This window comes from Budorcas taxicolor, chromosome 13, assembly GCF_023091745.1.
Source record: "Budorcas taxicolor isolate Tak-1 chromosome 13, Takin1.1, whole genome shotgun sequence".
In the NCBI taxonomy this organism is placed as follows: Eukaryota; Metazoa; Chordata; class Mammalia; order Artiodactyla; family Bovidae; genus Budorcas; species Budorcas taxicolor.
Window position 1 is genome coordinate 53,895,047 of NC_068922.1, and position 15,982 is coordinate 53,911,028.

At 56.7% G+C, this 15,982-nt stretch overlaps 1 protein-coding gene across 1 annotated transcript; it reads left to right on the forward strand.

Moving 5' to 3' along the window:
- Positions 1-1,941: 1,941 nt before the first annotated feature.
- STMN3 (stathmin 3) lies at positions 1,942-10,118 on the forward strand. The gene is made up of 5 exons (XM_052651019.1): positions 1,942-1,960; positions 7,284-7,379; positions 7,636-7,811; positions 8,940-9,131; positions 9,722-10,118. The coding sequence occupies exons 1-5, from the start codon at positions 1,942-1,944 to the stop codon at positions 9,779-9,781; spliced, it is 543 nt and encodes a 180-aa protein (XP_052506979.1). The 3' UTR covers positions 9,782-10,118.
- Positions 10,119-15,982: the final 5,864 nt, after the last annotated feature.

Consider the following 15,982-nt stretch of genomic DNA (forward strand, 5'->3'; position numbering starts at 1 on the left):
CATATGTGTTTAGGCTCTTGGTCTGAAGTCATGCTTGGGAAGCCCTTGGCACACGCTGGTATCCACCCATGCCCACCTGTTCCAGTAAGGGAATGGCAGAGTGTCTATCTCCGCAGGGAGTTTGGAGAAGAGGAGAAGTTTGGAGATGTGTTGGCACACACTTGCTGGATGTTTACCTGGCACACTTTGCAGTGCCATCTATGCAGGCATTAACATGTTTGTCCATCCAGCAAACCATCCCTGAGATAAGTGCATCTATGACCCACTCCTTACAGGTGAGGAAAAGAAGCACATTGTTGGCAGCAGTTAGTAGATTTCCCAAAGTGAAAGTGTTAGTCACTCAGTCGTGTCCAACTCTTTGTGACCCCATGGACTGTAGCCTGCCAGGTTCCTCTGTCCAGGCAAGAATACTGGAGTGGGTAGCCATTCTCTTCTCCAGGAGATCTTCCCAACTCAGGAATCAAACCCAGGTCTCCTGCATTGCTGGCAGATTCTTTACTGTCTAAGCCACCAGGTGAAAAGATGGCAGCAAGTCCCAGAGCCGGGAGTCCTACCCTTACCCTCCACACCCCACACTTTCTAAGAGTAGTGGCATTTTCTCCCACAGAAGTCCAAGGAAGGGAAGCCCAGGACCCAGAGATTCAGCAAACCCTGGGCCAGAACTGGAGCTGAGGACCCTGGTCACACATTGTGCATCAGGACCTCCTGCCCAAGCCTCCTAAAATTATAACATGTAAGTGCTGTGGTCCTACACCCTGAGAGATGAGCAGAAAGGGACATGGCCACATAGCAAGCCCCAGAAGGCCGGCACAGAGATCTCAATCAAGTCAGTGAACTTGAACTTGCACTGAGTGTCTGCTCTGGTAGGCTTTGTGGGACTCCCATGGTAGACCAGCCCCAGTGTGGACCCATTATGCTCATTGAGTGTGCACATTGAGGTTCTTGGCTCTCCTCGTCTCTGCATGTTCCAGGTTTCCCCACTGTTCTAATTCTGGCTCCAGGACTCCGTTTCTTGTGGAGTCAGCCCTTCTCCTGGCCTAGTGGCTCTGTCCCTAAAATGGGAACATCACTCCATCTGCCTGACTTCCCATCCCCAAAGAGGTGATGCTTACTCTGGGAAAGGCCCTCCCTTTGAGGGTATCAACCAGAACTCTGAGTCTGGGGAGGAAGCAGGCAGGACACTCACCAAGTGTGCACACTTCTCCTACACCACTGGGGATTAACATCATTATCTCATCTCACAACTGAGAAATGGAGGCCCAGAGAGGTCAGAAACTTGCCCTCAATCACACAGCAAGTAGATGTCAGAGCGGGGATTGGATCCTGTCTCTGTCTTCGTCCAAAGCTTTGTTCTGGGCCTTTGCACATTGATTTACCCTCTTCTCTGCCTCGAGTTGCTCATCCTCTGGGAGGCCCCTGGAGGCCTTCCAGACCAGCCCCCACCCACACCATCTATGATTTGCTTTCCCTCAGCACAAGCCTGGGCACAAAAAAGGCACCTCCCAGCCTTCACGGGCCTCAGAGAAGCTCTGCAACCCCACCCTGACGTTGAGGCCTGCCCCCTGCTCGTGCACAGCCCCTGGGGAATTGGGTGCTGTCTCCACCAGCCCCCTGAGACTGTACAAAGCCAAGCTGGGGCAGCGGGTCCTAACAGTGAGCGGTGGGAGGATGGGCCTCTGGCTGCAGCGCAGGGCTCTGCATCCCAGGCAGATCTCAGCCCCTCCCATTGTCCGCTCCCCTCACCCCCTCCCTCCGTCGGCTGCAGCCCAAGCCACAGCCAGGCGCTTTCTCTCTCTCTCTCTCTCCCTCTCCCCTGCGCTCCCGCCTCCCGCCCTCCCTAGCTCCCTCCCCTCCCCGACACTGCAGCATTCGCCGACTGCAGCTCCAGCCGCCGCCCGCGCCTCTCCCGCCTCCCGCAACCCCGCCGCCGCCGCCAGCACCATGGCCAGCACCATCTCCGGTAGGCACCCGGGCCTCCGGTGTCCTGGGGCAGCGGGTCTGAGCACAGACTATTGTCTGGCCTCGCCTACTGCTGGGCGGGATGTGGAGTGTTTTCCCATCTCGGATCCTGCGCCCTGAAAGGCGGGCAAGCTCCGGGTGGAACCCCCAGGAGACATGGTTGAGGGCTAGGGGATTGGGAGACCCGATGCCCATAGAGCAGGGATTGCGGTGCCAGCCTAGCAGGCTTGGGCCGCGGGGTAGGGACCATGCTCGGGGTGGGGGCGTCGGCCTGGGGGTGCCCGTTGCCCCTTCGTGCGCCGCTGTGCCAGGCCGGGCGTGACTGCCGTGCCACAGGGTGGCTCCGAGAATCTGGGTGGGCGCGCTCGAGGGGTGCAGGCATGGTCCTGGGAGGCGTCCGGCCACCGCAGACCCTGGTGGAACTACGCCTTCACGGGGGTCGGAGGGAGGAGCACAGGACCCTTTGCGGGAGTCCCAGCCCGGGGCCGGCGTGGCCTGGACCCTCCCTGCGCCAATGGAGCGGCCGAGGGACTGGAGAGGGCGCTGGGAGAAGACGGGGGAAGGAAACCTGAGCAAAGCTGCGCCCGCATTTCGCCTCGCCGTCCCCTCCCCTCGCCGCTGCGGGTTCGGGACCACCCTCTGTGACAAGGTGCCACCCACCCCGGTCGAAAAAGCCACCGCCCTTTACACTGCGGGTTCCGGTGAGGATGGACGTCTGCCCCTCCTTCCCTCCCCTGCCGCCCCGCCTCCCCAGCTGCAGACCCACCGCCCTCAAGGGCAACGACCCCCCTCCTCCCCCGCCTGCAGCAGGCCCGAGGATCTCGCGGAGGAGCGGGCACCGGACAAGGCTGGAAAGGCGTAGCAAATACTGGACGCGAGGGTGCTGCCCGGCAACCCCCGGCGCAAGGACGCGAGGGTCGCTTTCCCTAGAAACGTTCTGCCCAGTCTAGTCTCCCCAAAACCAGTTTAATCTTTGCACGCGGTGCCGGAGATGGCTGGGTGGGCGGCCTCCCACTTCCACCCGGTCACCCTGCCCATTCTTCCCTCTCCCCTGGGGACCAGTCTCTGCAATCTCCCCCTCCCCAGCTAACTAGACTCTCGGGAGCACCCACTTAGGCCGGAAGCGCCAGACCTCCGCCCACCCACGTGTGCACCGCGCTGACCCCGCCCCTCAGGGCAGGTGGTTCTGGCCCCTGGTGACTTCGGCAGGGGCGTGGGAGGGGACCACGGGCGTCATTGACTACACCCCTCCCCAACCTCCTTGGTCTTGTCCATCTGGACTTCATCCACCTCCTGCCCTCTCCCTGTCATCCCCAGAGACACTGGGCAAATGAAGGTGGCCAGTGTTGCCCCAGTCCCACCCTAGGGTGGAGCTGAGTGGCCTCACTCACCACCTGTGCTGAGCTGGGGGACATGGGCAACCATTCCTGGGGAGCATTTATCAGCTTTTCACCCTGTTGGTAAAAACACTGCTCAACAGGCCTCCTTCTCATCCTTTGGACTTGAGCAGAGTTAGGTTAGGTGGGGGAGGGACGAAGAGGAAGCCTAACCCTCGATGGCCATCAGGGCTGGGTCCAGACCCTCCAACCTCAGACCCTATGGCACCACATCCTCTTCTTGGCCAGTCTTTGGGGCACTGCTCACCCACACTCGTTCCCAGGATTTTTCTGGGTGTCCAAGTTATCACTGGTGTCCAGGAGACCATGGGTACAATTGGTCAGTTTTGTCCAGCTTGGCCATCGCTTCAAAGATGTGGTGCAGTGCCCACTTGAGAAGTGCCCCTGGCTAACATCACACAGGGCCGGGCCTTTCCTGTCATCAGCTCTGCCCTCTGTAGAGTGTGGGCCACGTGTACAGGTGCCTGTGCTCACCACAGCTTCTCCCAGCAAAGTTTGGTAGGAGGGAGGTCTGGCCCAGAAGTGGCTATATGACACTACCAATAACTGTGGCCAGAGTAAACCAGGTATGGAGTCTTTCTGAAAACATATCTCTGACTAGAGCAGGCTTCGATGCCTCAGTGGCCTTGCAGGGTCACCTTCACCCTGGCCTGTGCTTCCTGGGGGCTGCACTCTGAGGACGCCACCTCTTGGTATCCTTCCCTAGTGCTCAGCTCTTCAGGCATATTTGCAGAGTCGTTCATATTCATCCCCTTATGCAACTCTGGCAAGCTATGAGGCTTTGCACCTGCTACCTAGCCTTTCAGAGGCTCAATTTCCCCATCTGGCTGGCAGTAATAGTGCCAGCACCTCCCCTAGGCTTGTTCTGAGGGTTGAATGAGCTATTTTGGGAAACAGTGCTTGGGCTTGGGCCTGCCAGGAGGTGAGTGCCCAGTCCATGCCAGGCAATGTGACTGTTGTAGCCACATTTCCCAGAAAAAGGTGAATGCTGCTGGCAATTCCTGCCATATTGGACTCCCAACTCTGACTAGTAAGAGAGGGACAGACTGGGTACAACCTGCCATGTTGGGCTCCCAATTCTGACTAGCAAGAGAGGGACAGTCGGAGTGGCAACAAGCTCCATCTGTCAAGAGTTAGCAAGCAGCAGCCTCCAAGGCCCTTCTAGGGGTGAGTGAGAATATATGATGGGCTCACTTCCCTCCTAGTTCTGGAAGACCTTCCTACCCACCATGAGGCTCCCAACAAGAAAGTTCAGAGGCTTGGGCTCCTGACAGGCTTCCATCTTGGAGTGCTGTGTGACTCTGGGAGGGCCACTTGCCCCCTCTGAGCCTTCTTCACCTCTGTAGAAATGAGGTTGATGAGGGTGTCTGCCTGTGGTGGCTGGTCTTGAGAGTCAGTTGGGAGGAAGGGTGTGGCATGCCCACCCCTGGCCCCTTGGACGACTATTACTGTTATCACGCTGCTGCTATATGCTGACCCAGTGCCTTCTAACTCTTGCTTGTCTGGGATATCGTTATCCAAAAGGCCAATATGCATTTTTGCATGTTTAACATTTAATATGGGTGGTGGGGGGGGGGGGGCGGCTGAAAGCAATCCAGTTCATAGTAGAGACTTTTTTAATGACCTTCTGAAGTCAATGATAGGGAAGGAAGAGAGGGTCTTGTGAAGAGAGAAAAGGAAGAGTGTTCCTGCTGCAGGGGTTTCCTGGTTGGAGCTACATCTGTGGAGAGGCCTGGCCCTCCATCCACTCTCCCCTCCGTAGTGAGAGGAACTTGAAACCTCTCTCCCATCTTGCACATGACTAGGCTCAGTCCTGATCTCCAGCTTGGGCGCAGGCTTCCCCCTGCTGGTATTCTCTCCAAATTTACCCGTTCCCCAACTGCCATGCAGTCCCCACCACCACCAGCAGCCAAACACACAAGTCCTCTCCTGGGGAGCATCCCTCCCACTGGGATGTTACTTTTCAACTTTTAATTTGTTTATTTATGGCTTTCTGGGTCTCTGTTGCTGTGTGCAGGCTTTCTCTAGTTGCAGCGGGTGGGGGCTACTCTCTAGCTGCAGTGCACAGACTTCTCACTGTGGTGGCCTCTCTTGTTGCAGAGCACATGCTCAAGGCGCACAGGCTTACTTGCTCTGAGGCATGTGGACTCATCCCAGACCAGGGATCAAACCAGCGTTCCCCGCACTGGCAGGCAGATTCATATTCACTGTACCACCAGGGAAGTCTTAAAGTTAACTTTTAATGACATAAGTAATACACAACTAGATTCTGTTTCTGAAAAAGTAAAATTGATAAGTCAGGCCAAAATCCCCTTTGAGGTCTGCCTCTACCTGGCCCTCCTTCTCAGCCTCCTGAGCCAATGACCAACTCACGTGTCTCTGCCATTTCCCTTCTGAGACCCCAAAGGCCCTCCTTGCTGCTTGCCCAGGATTCCTTTGTGCTCCTTTCAAGGCTCCCTGGGCTCTCTCCAGAAGGGTCTGGGTCATCAGGATGTTTCGATCCAATTACCATCATTCTGTGCACTGGCTGGTGGAAAACCCTGGTCACAGCATACTGTTCCCTGAGACAGGGGTGGGTCACTTCTGTCCTGAGTCCTATTTCTATGCCAACGCTTTCCTAAATTTTGTTAATTCAATTTTAAAATACTATCTTGTATGAAATTTGATCAGAAAGTTTTCTGTCCAAACTGTTTGCTGCATGGAAGGATGCTGTGGGTAAAAATGCATGCTCTTTCTCTCTTGTGAGCCAGAGTACTTCTCCTTGGAATGTCTCTTTAGAGACCCCTAATGGCTTCTCCAGCCAGGGAGGAAAGCCTGGGGGGTCTGAGGCCCCTAGTCTTTGGGACCTAGTGTGGAGGTGGAAAGAACACAGACTATCTGGGTTGACATGGAGGAGCTCTGAACAAATCACCCCAGCTACCTGGGCCCACTTTTGACTGAGTGGAGGCGGGGTGACAGTATGGCTTACAGGATTGTTGAGAACCAGTGGGTGAGGCATCAAACCCATGTGTCTACTTTGGGGCCTGGTTTGTGTGAAGAGACCACGAACAGCAGAGTTATTTTCACTCTGAGAGTGGGCATCTCCCCTTCCCTGACAGGGCCCAGGGCCTGAGCAGGCTTACCTCCTTTTCTGGTTGGGTACTGTGGACATTGGCTGGGGGCATTCACCCTGCAAGGGTAGAGGGAGGGGTGTGGTGCTGAACGGACAGCTCCCTTCACTCTGGCTTTTGAGAGGTACTGGTGCATGTCTAGTGAGAACCAGGTTTCATCCCATGGTGGCGGCACTACAGGGCAGGTGCGGGGACAGCAGGGTCTGAGGGCCTCACCTAAATGCATAGCCCAAGAAAATGCTGCCTGCAGAAGCTCTACATCTGTGCTGGCCCAGTCATGAGTGTGGTGGTCAACCTCTCTACCGACTGGGCAAGTATTCATGAGAGGGAAAGGGGAGGAAGGAGGAAGTCCAGGGAGGGGCAGAAGGAGGTGAGAGTCAGGAAGATACACAATGACAAAGAATCAACGAGATGCAAAGATACAGCGAGAGGTGGGGACAGATGGACAGCCAAAAAGACAGAAGGAAGCAGAGATACAGATAGACAGAGGCAGGGGAGACAGACAGAAATGCCAAGAAAGAGAAAAGGAGGGAGAGGGAGACAAAGACATGGGGGTCGAGGTGCAGAGGCTCAGAGAGAGAACAATGCAGGGCACCCATAAGGAGGCGTGCAGAGGGGAAGACAACTAACATCCAGGAGGGAGGAAGGGATTCACAGTCAGAGATGTGGGACACAAAAGAGCACTATCCATCGGTTCCCAGAGAGGAACCTTAAGGGAGTGATGGGGGCAGAGCCGGGGGGAGGCCTGGGCTGCCAGGGAGGTGGGGCCAGAGGAGCGATGGGCTGGCACCTGCTCAGCCTGGCCTCATGTCCACAGCATACAAGGAGAAGATGAAGGAGCTGTCGGTGCTGTCGCTCATCTGTTCCTGCTTCTACTCACAGCCACACCCCAAAACCGTCTACCAGTATGGGGGTGAGTGCCTGGCCCTTGACCTCACACTGCCTGCTGCCAGCTGACCTCACTGACCCCATCCCATGACGTCTGTGAACCCTTCTGGTTGATTGGCTTCTGAAGAAGGGTCCCTGGGGGAGGGGCCAGTCCTGGGGGCCCAGTCCTGGAGTCCTCTTCACCTCTTGACTTGGATGTCTCACCTCTTAGCTTGGATGTGCTCAGCCTCCCCCCTCCTCGCCCAGCCCTCCTGAAGCCCCCACCTGCTCTTGCCCTGCAGACATGGAAGTGAAACAGCTGGACAAGAGGGCCTCCGGCCAGAGCTTTGAGGTCATCCTCAAGTCCCCTTCCGACCTGTCCCCGGAGAGTCCCGTGCTCTCCTCCCCGCCCAAGAGGAAGGACACCTCCCTGGAAGAGCTGCAGAAGCGGCTGGAGGCAGCTGAGGAGCGGAGGAAGGTCAGGAGCCACCCCTCTGGGTCCTGATGAAGATGGTCAGTAGGACTTGTAGCCACAGACAGAGTCCCCAAGGTGCAGGGTTCTCCAAGCATCTGCTGGGCTTTGGGCCTGTAGCAGAGAGAGTCTCACATCCCTGGACTACCCTCTGAGCCATCAGAATGAGACAGGGGAGGGAGGAAGGATTCCTGGGTGGCAGCCACCGGAGGAGGGGTGCCATTGTTGGGAGGGGTGCCCTTGGCCATACTGGCCAGATGGGAAGATCAGGAGGTAGCCCCAGGCGGGGTGCTGTGAGAGGAGGCTGGGTAGGCAGACTCCTGAGCGGGGGAGCTCAGGGTGCCCCTGGTAGAAGCAGGCCCCTCCTCTCCTTCTCACACCAGACTCTCTCAGACTGAAACACACAGAAAACCCTATGCTCTCAGGAGTACTGTCCTGATGCTCAAGCCCGCTGGGCAGGGGCAGCAGCTCTATCCACCCCCTTACAGCAGGGCCGGTGAGACCTGGGGGCCCAGGCTTCTCAGGGTTACCCAGTAGTGACCAGCTCCTGGGTGGCGCCCGGCAGCCTTCTGAAAGAGGCTGAGGGAGGCTGTTACCTCTGGGGCTCTTGGGTCTCCCCCTGGGACCGCCAGCAGCATCACTCTTCTCATTCTGACTCTTCCCTTCCCCAGCAGCCCTGAGGGCCCCTCCACCGCCCTCAGCCCCTCAGGGAGCTCAGAACCTGGTGTGTATTAAGCACCTACTTTGTGCTCAGCGGGCAGACCTTTGAAGAAGAGACAGGGAAAAGCTCAGTAACAGCCCACAAACTTAGCGCTTCTTCCGCTCCTCCAATATTCCTTAGGGCAGCCCGGACTCTGGAGTGGGATGGAGAGGGGGCGCCCGGAGTCCAGCGGGGAAGGGGCAGCTCTGCAGCCGAGGGTGGACAGGAAGGGCTTGTCTGGGGATGAGATGGCCACCCTAGCCGACGGCAGGACAGTGTAGGCCTGAGCTCTCATTGAGGACGAGTCCGGTGGGCTCGGGCTGGGCGGCGGGTCCCTGACAGCAGCGCGGAGGGCTGGGGGGTGTGCCTGGAGGGGTGGGCCCGGCCGCCCAGCACGCTCGCCCGCCCGGCACCACCCCCTCCTTGCCGCGCAGACGCAGGAGGCGCAGGTGCTGAAGCAGCTGGCGGAGCGGCGCGAGCACGAACGTGAGGTGTTGCACAAGGCGCTGGAGGAGAACAACAACTTCAGTCGTCTGGCCGAGGAGAAGCTCAACTACAAGATGGAGCTCAGCAAGGAGATCCGCGAAGCGCACTTGGCGGCGCTGCGTGAGCGGCTGCGCGAGAAGGTGCGCGCCCGGGCCAGGCCCGAGCAGGGGGCGGGGCGAAAGGCGGGTGGATCCGAGTAGGGGGCGGGGCCCGAAGCAGGGGTCCCCAGATGCTCCTTCTTTTGGCGGTGCGTACCCACTGCACCACCAGCACTCCCACAGTCCGGCCTCTCCATGACTCCAGGTCCTGCTGGAGCCGGCTAGGGTCGGGGAACCCCTGCCCAGGCCGGAGCCCCCTCCCTGAGAGTGGGACTGGGTTAGTGCCAGGGAGCTCCGCAGCCTGCACACCCGGGAAATCCCTTGAGCCACAACCCCCTGGTCTGGACACAAGCCCAGACTCACTGAGGGCCAGCCCCCACCCTCAAGCCACACTTTCAGTCGGTTTTTCAGGCCTCTCCCTGCCCTCTGTTGCTCCTGGTCGCTAAAGCGTGTCCTCATCGGTCGCATCGGCAGCACCTCGAACCGAACCAATCTAGGGAGGAAAGGACCCTAGGGTCCCCAAGCCGGGAGCGGGGTGGAGGGCAGGACACGCAGAGCCCAGGAGGACTGGGAGGGGCAAGACCCAGTCCCTCCCGGCTGCAGAGCCCCGCCCACCCCGCCTGTCCTGGCAGGAGCTGCACGCGGCCGAGGTGCGCAGGAACAAGGAGCAGCGCGAGGAGATGTCCGGCTAAGGGGCCTTCTGGACTCCGCGACGCCTGGATCCCGAGATGAGGCAGAAACACATCTGGGTTTCGGTTTTGTTTTGTTCGACTTTGTCTAGATGCAACTTTTGCTCCCGCTCCTCCCTCCTCTCCTGCCCTCCCAGCTTCAGCTTCTCTTTCCGCGCTCCGAGCTGTCTGGTCCTTGTGGCAAGGCTTTGACCACAGGCTCTCTCTGGAGGAGCCCCCAGGGAGTGGCACACGATCCCTCAGTTCAGGCCCAAGCTGGGCGGTGGCTGGGTCCCCTCTTGGCAACCCTCTTAGCAGACGTGGTGTCGACCTCAATAAAGCCAGCGATGGTGGCAGGAACACTCGGGTCCTTATGAGCACCTTATCACTTAGGGCACGTCCTCTGAGCCAGCTCCGCCGGCAGGTAGAGGCACCACAACCTGCACGTCCTCCTCCCCTGGAAGAGGGGCTGGGCACGCGGGAGGGGGCAAAGGAAGAAAGACTTGAACAGAGAAGGACTCTGGGCAGTGAGGGCCAGGTATCCAGTCACTGGCCAGCCTTGGGAGCTGCATGTGCGGCGGTGCTTTCTGGAACTGGTGGGTAGGAGCTGCAGCGTGCCATAATGTGGTGGCACAGGGGTCCCCAGAGACCCCTTGGCCTGAGGTTGGCACCCTCGGCTGTCCTGGGAGCCTTCAGTCATTGCGCTTGGCTGGAGAGGTCATGGGGTGTGATTTGGCCAGTGTCTTTAGGAGAGTGGGCCATCTCCACCGGGACGGTGAACAAACTGCTGTGGTCTAGAGGGCTGTGGGCAGCATGGCCATCCCCGCCAGCCCCTCCTCCCAGAAGGGCCTTCTCTCTGGCACAGCACCTCTGTGGGGACAGCCGGCTTCCCGCTGTCCCTCCTCTCCTTCTCCAAGCTTTGTAGGCAGCCTTGGAGGACCTGTCTGTAGAGCCCTTTGGAGTCCTGGCTCCCTCCTGTGTGCCCTCTTCGTTTAAAAGATGCCCCTATCTGTTTCTAGCCATGGGGCTTTCAGGTGGCCAGGTGTGGGAGGGTGGCAGCCCCAAGTGCCCCTCTGGGAGCCCTAAGTAGATATTAGGGGATAGAGGACCAGTGCCTGAATGTTCAGATGTTGGACGGCAAGGGTCAGGGTTCCTCAAGCTGCCTCCCCACCTGCCCCATCCTTCCATTTCTGGCTGGTGGCCCCCTCTGGCTAGCCTGCAGATTGGAGGCCTGACTCTAGGCCTCTCCTGCCAAGACCCGCCTTGGCTGGGTTCCTCCCCCTCCCTCAGCCTGGGGGGAACTCCAGACCCCCCGGTGCTGGCCTTTGACGACATGGCAGCAGCCTCCCCTTCTCCATGCAGCCCCAGCCCCACGGTTGGATGCTTGAGGGCCAAGTCCCTGCTGGCCAACCACTTGGTGGAAAGTATGAGGGGTTTCTCACAGGAAGGGCCCAGAGCTGGTGCCACAGAGACCAGATGGCAGCCCTCAGTGCCCCTGGCTTTCATTCCACAGAAACCTACAGTGTCACTGCTGGTGGCCTCCCAGAGCCAAGCCAGAGAGCACAGGCAGGTAGTGACCCCTGCAGTGGGCTTTAGGGAAGTTGGGACCTGTGCTCACCTCTCCGTCCACACCAAGACAGCCCTGGAGGGAGTGACAAGCAGGGTTGGAATCCGCCAGGTTGGGACCCACTGCTGCCCACAGGCGGCTTTTGTGGACTCAGAAAGGGGAGCGGAAAGAGGACCGAGGGTGGGATTTCTCTGAGCCACAGCAGCTCTCTGGTAGCAGAAGCCCTAGTGTCATACCCATTTCATCCACATAGTGAAAGTAAACTTAAAAATGAACAATTAAAAAAAAACCTGTATGTTTAAGAAATGGATGCGCTGTCCCAGTGTGTCCTGCAGCTGTGGAGTTGCTCGCTGCCTGTGCATCAGTGAGAAAGCCAGCTCTCCTCCTGGAAACCCCAGCCTTGAGTATTATCACAACTGTGAGTCGTTCTTCTGACAATGGCAATTTTAAGAAAGAAGCACAGAAACAGCACACAAGCCCACTTTCATCTCTGGAGACCCAGGAGTTGGTGGAGGCAGAGGGAGGAGGCTGCCCTGGCTCCCCCAGGGCTGAGTCTTCCTGCGGGCCAGGCTCTCAAGTTGCCGGTGTGGGGTCTGAGTTGTCTTCTCACCATGGCTGTGGGTCTTGCTCGGGTGGGGAGGGTGCTCCTGGAATCCCAGGGTGTGCCCCGTGGCTCTGTGGGCCCTGCTGGGCAACTTATGGTTCAGACACGTATCCGGCCCTCACGTGGGGACTTGGAGTGGCACAAAGGGACCAAGTAGACATCCTCACACTGGTTGATATGACTGTCTTCCGGAACCTGAACTGCCACACGGGGTGCCTGGCAGGGACCCTTCAGAATTCTGAGGCGATGGCATGTTTGGTAGATGTCCACACTGGACCAAAGACACAGACTCTGGAGAGAGGGCTGCTCCCTGGAACCCAGAGAAACCATTCACCTCCCCCCACACCCACGGCCCTCTCCTGGGGCAGTCCTGGCTACTTCCCCAGGCTCCAAGGAACTTGCACCATTTCCCCTCCATCCCCTGCCCAGGGAGAGGTGGGGAAGTCGGAATCCAGGACACACAGCCTCCAGCAAAGTGGAGACATCAGGAATCTTCAGGAGCGGAAAGAAATATGTTGAAAATACCTTTAGAAGGCATGAGTTGTGCGTGCCTGTCATCTGGGTTCACAGGCACATGCTTGCCACACAGAAGCACACAGCCCTGGAATTCTCAGAGAAGTAGCTGATCACAGGTCAGGGCTTCTTACCCCTTTGGGGGCTCTGGTAAGGCATTGAGGGGCAGTCACCACATGGAACCTCTGACATGAGGATATGATGGGAAAGCCTTCCCAGAAGAGCGATCACACTTTTTAAATTTTTAATTGGAGGGTAGTCACTTCACAGTATTATGTTGGTTTCTGCCACACATCAACAGCAATCAGCTATAGGTATGCATATATCCCCTCCCTCTTGAACCTCCCTCCCACTTCCCACCACACCCCACCCTTCTAGATTGTCACAGAGCTCAAGTTTGAGTTCCCTGAGCGATAACACTTCTTAACAGAGAAGCATAGGTGGGACTCATTCTGGGGAGGAGTTAGAGCTGTACTCAGTACCTACTGCTGTGAAACAAATGAGTCCGAGCAGTGGCAGAGGACAAGAAACCTCGCCTCAGTTTCTGTTGAGTCAGGAATTCAGGAGCTGGGTCATTCTGATGTGGTGCCTCTCAGGAGGCTGTAGTCAGGACAATGGTGGAGGCCCTGGCTGTCTGGAGGCTGCCTGCAGCAGGAAGCCACCCACTTCCGTGTTGGCTGGCTCACATGGGTGTTGGCGGGAGGCTGCCTCACCTCACCAAGACTGTCCACCGGCTTGCCTGAGCATCCTCACGACTTGGCAGCGGGTCCCTGGGGCAGCTGCATGAACTAGCTGTGGAAGCTGAAGTGAGTCACTAAGAACAGCCCACCCTGAGGTGGGGGTTGGGGTTAGGCTCCCCTTTGGGAAGTGGGACAGGTTCTAAACCACCTGACACTCTGCCTCCAGGACCCTGTGCGTTCTGGACACAGCGGGGGCTGTCTGGTGCCTGGGGGCGGTAATGGAACAGGGTGTGCAGCAGGCCACGTGGGCTGGAAGTACAGAGGCCGTCCCCAGTGGGCCTCCCTCCAGCCCCCGACACATCCTACCAGCCCAGCAAGCTGCGTGGGACAGAGTGCGGGGTCGGCACCTACCCGCTGCTTCTCTTCCTGCTGAGGAGAAGTGACTGTGCTCTTTGGCAGCTGCATTAGTTTTCTAGGATGCTGTTCAGTGTGCCACAACCAGAGCCTTGAAGCCTCAGAAGTGTCTTTCAGTAGGTAGTCAGGTGTTGCCCAGCAGGGAGGGGAGGGAAAGCGAGGACAGGGCCAGCCTCCAGCTCCCAGACTTGGCTGTTGGGAAAGGCAGTCTCTCCAACCCGCGCAGGGCTACTGAAGAACAGGCGTGGGCCTGGACCACTTGTCATCAGATGGGGGCCCACAGAGCCTGTGTGGGGGCCCCTCCTGCTGTGAGATGGTTGTGTCCCCAGCACTCAGCATGTTGGGAAGGGGACAGGTCCATGAGGGGTGCATGCAGGCCAGTGGGTGGGCAGGACCCAGCTTGCGGATGACCCCCCCGGCACAGCTGGTCTGGTCTCTTCTTTGCTAAGTGAAGCCCAGCTGCCTTGAGCTCTCCTTGGTGACTTGGACTCTGGGAAGGAAGTGTTTGGATTTCCACTCCCAGGGAGCGGCTGGCGCTCTGATGAGCCCGGGATTCCCTAGGGATAGGGAGCCTGAGCTAGGGCTCTGCTGGACCCCACGTCCTCGGCTTGTGGATACTTCACTCGGGTCTTTGCCTCTCCCTGGTGTCTGTCTGTCAGGACATCACTGTCTGAATTAGGGGCCCCCACTCCAAGACGGGGGCTTGCCTGGTGGCTCAGATGGTAAAGAATCTGCCTGCTAATGCAGGAGACCCGGGCTTGATCCCTGGGTCATGAAGATCCCCTGGATAAGGGCATGGCAACCCACTCCAGTATTCTTGCCTAGAGAATCCCATGGATGGAGGAGCCTGGCAGGCTACAGTCCATGGAGTCACAGAGTCAAACACAACTAAGATACGAACACACACACAAACTTCAACATGACCTCATTATTTAACTAATTACACTTGCAACAACCCTAGTTTCAAATGAGGTCACATTCTGAGGGCCTGAGACCTGGGATGTCAACACATCTGTAGAGGACACAATTCAACTGGACAGCAGTTGTAATTATGTAACTGGTAACTTTAAAACATCCATGCACTTATTTGTATATTCAACAGGAGTTAAGTGCATGTTTATTACATGTATCTGACTCCAGAACAGTGATGGATTTGAAGACCCAGCCCCTGCCCTGTGACAACCTACATGTTATTCAATAAAACCTTACATACAGGTGGTAATTTATGATTTTGCAAAGCATGTTTTTAGTCTTCACAAAGTCCACTTTGGGGAAAATAAGAGTAGACATTATCTTATGACAATGTTTTTTTCTGGTTACAAACATAATGTTCCCTGTATCACTGCAAAGTATAAAGACAAAAATCTTGATCCCCTAAACTCCTTACCCTGGAGAGGACTCCCCCCAGCGGTGCTGAAGGGAGTCCCAGCTCAGACCTCTGAGACATGCCCACAGTGACGTTTGCACTTTTCCTGTCCTCATAAGCATCACTTCAAGTGCCAGACAATCATCTATTTCATGGATGTACTAGGAATTTTGAGAAAACTTCCTCAACTTTTTTGCTTCAGGGAACTCTTATAACCTTACAAATTTAGAGGACCCCTCCACCACAAAGAGCTGTTTACGTGGGCTTTATGAGTCAATGGGGACCACACTGAGAATTAAAACCGAGAAATTTAAAAAACAGTAATTAATTTAGAAACTATACAGATGAGGTGGTTGGATGGCATCACCAACTCAATGGACATGGGTTTGGGTAGACTCTGGCAGTTAGTGATAGATAGGGAGGCCTGGCGTGCTGTGGTTCATGGGGTTGCAAAGAGTCGGACGTGACTGAGCAACTGAACTGAACTAATACACCTGTCACACATTAACATCTTAAAATGAAAAACAAAAAAATAAAATGAAAAACAATGACAGTTTCCTAAAACAAAGAAGAATCAGTGAGAATGGTTGAAGCACATGATAAAATCTAGCCTCACAGACACACGGTTGGAAAAAGAAAGTACATTTTAATATCTTGGTCTTTAATACTAAGTGAGGGATAGTTTCTTAAAAGTTGGCTGCAGAGTGAATCTGAAACCATATCAATAAACTTCATACTCTTGCATTGGATAGAGGAGTGTGTAATGAGCTTGAATACAACTTCCACCCACGCACAGTTCTGTAACACCCAGTGCATGTGCTCCCTACCCTAGGCAGGAGGTGTTGGACCCTGGGGCTGGCAGAGTGGAGGAGGGAGGGGACAGGCCTTGGTGGGTTAGCTGGCCCGTCATGTCCTGCTTTCCATGGTCAAGGGCTGTGTGTGGTGGAGCTGAAGTAAAGCACAGGGCTTGGCAACCCCACAGCATTCTTGGGCCTACTGATCACTCTTTCATAGGTTTATTCTCCTCTGCAGGCAACCAAGAGTGGAAGCTCCCATCCCCATGGGAGCCCAGGGGAGAAAG

Excerpts from the sequence above, each read along its gene's own strand:
- STMN3 (XM_052651019.1), top strand. Across the intron at positions 7,380-7,635 it reads AACCGTCTACCAGTATGGGG|ACATGGAAGTGAAACAGCTG; the intron begins GTGAGTGCCTGG and ends CTTGCCCTGCAG. Across the intron at positions 9,132-9,721 it reads GTGAGCGGCTGCGCGAGAAG|GAGCTGCACGCGGCCGAGGT; the intron begins GTGCGCGCCCGG and ends CTGTCCTGGCAG.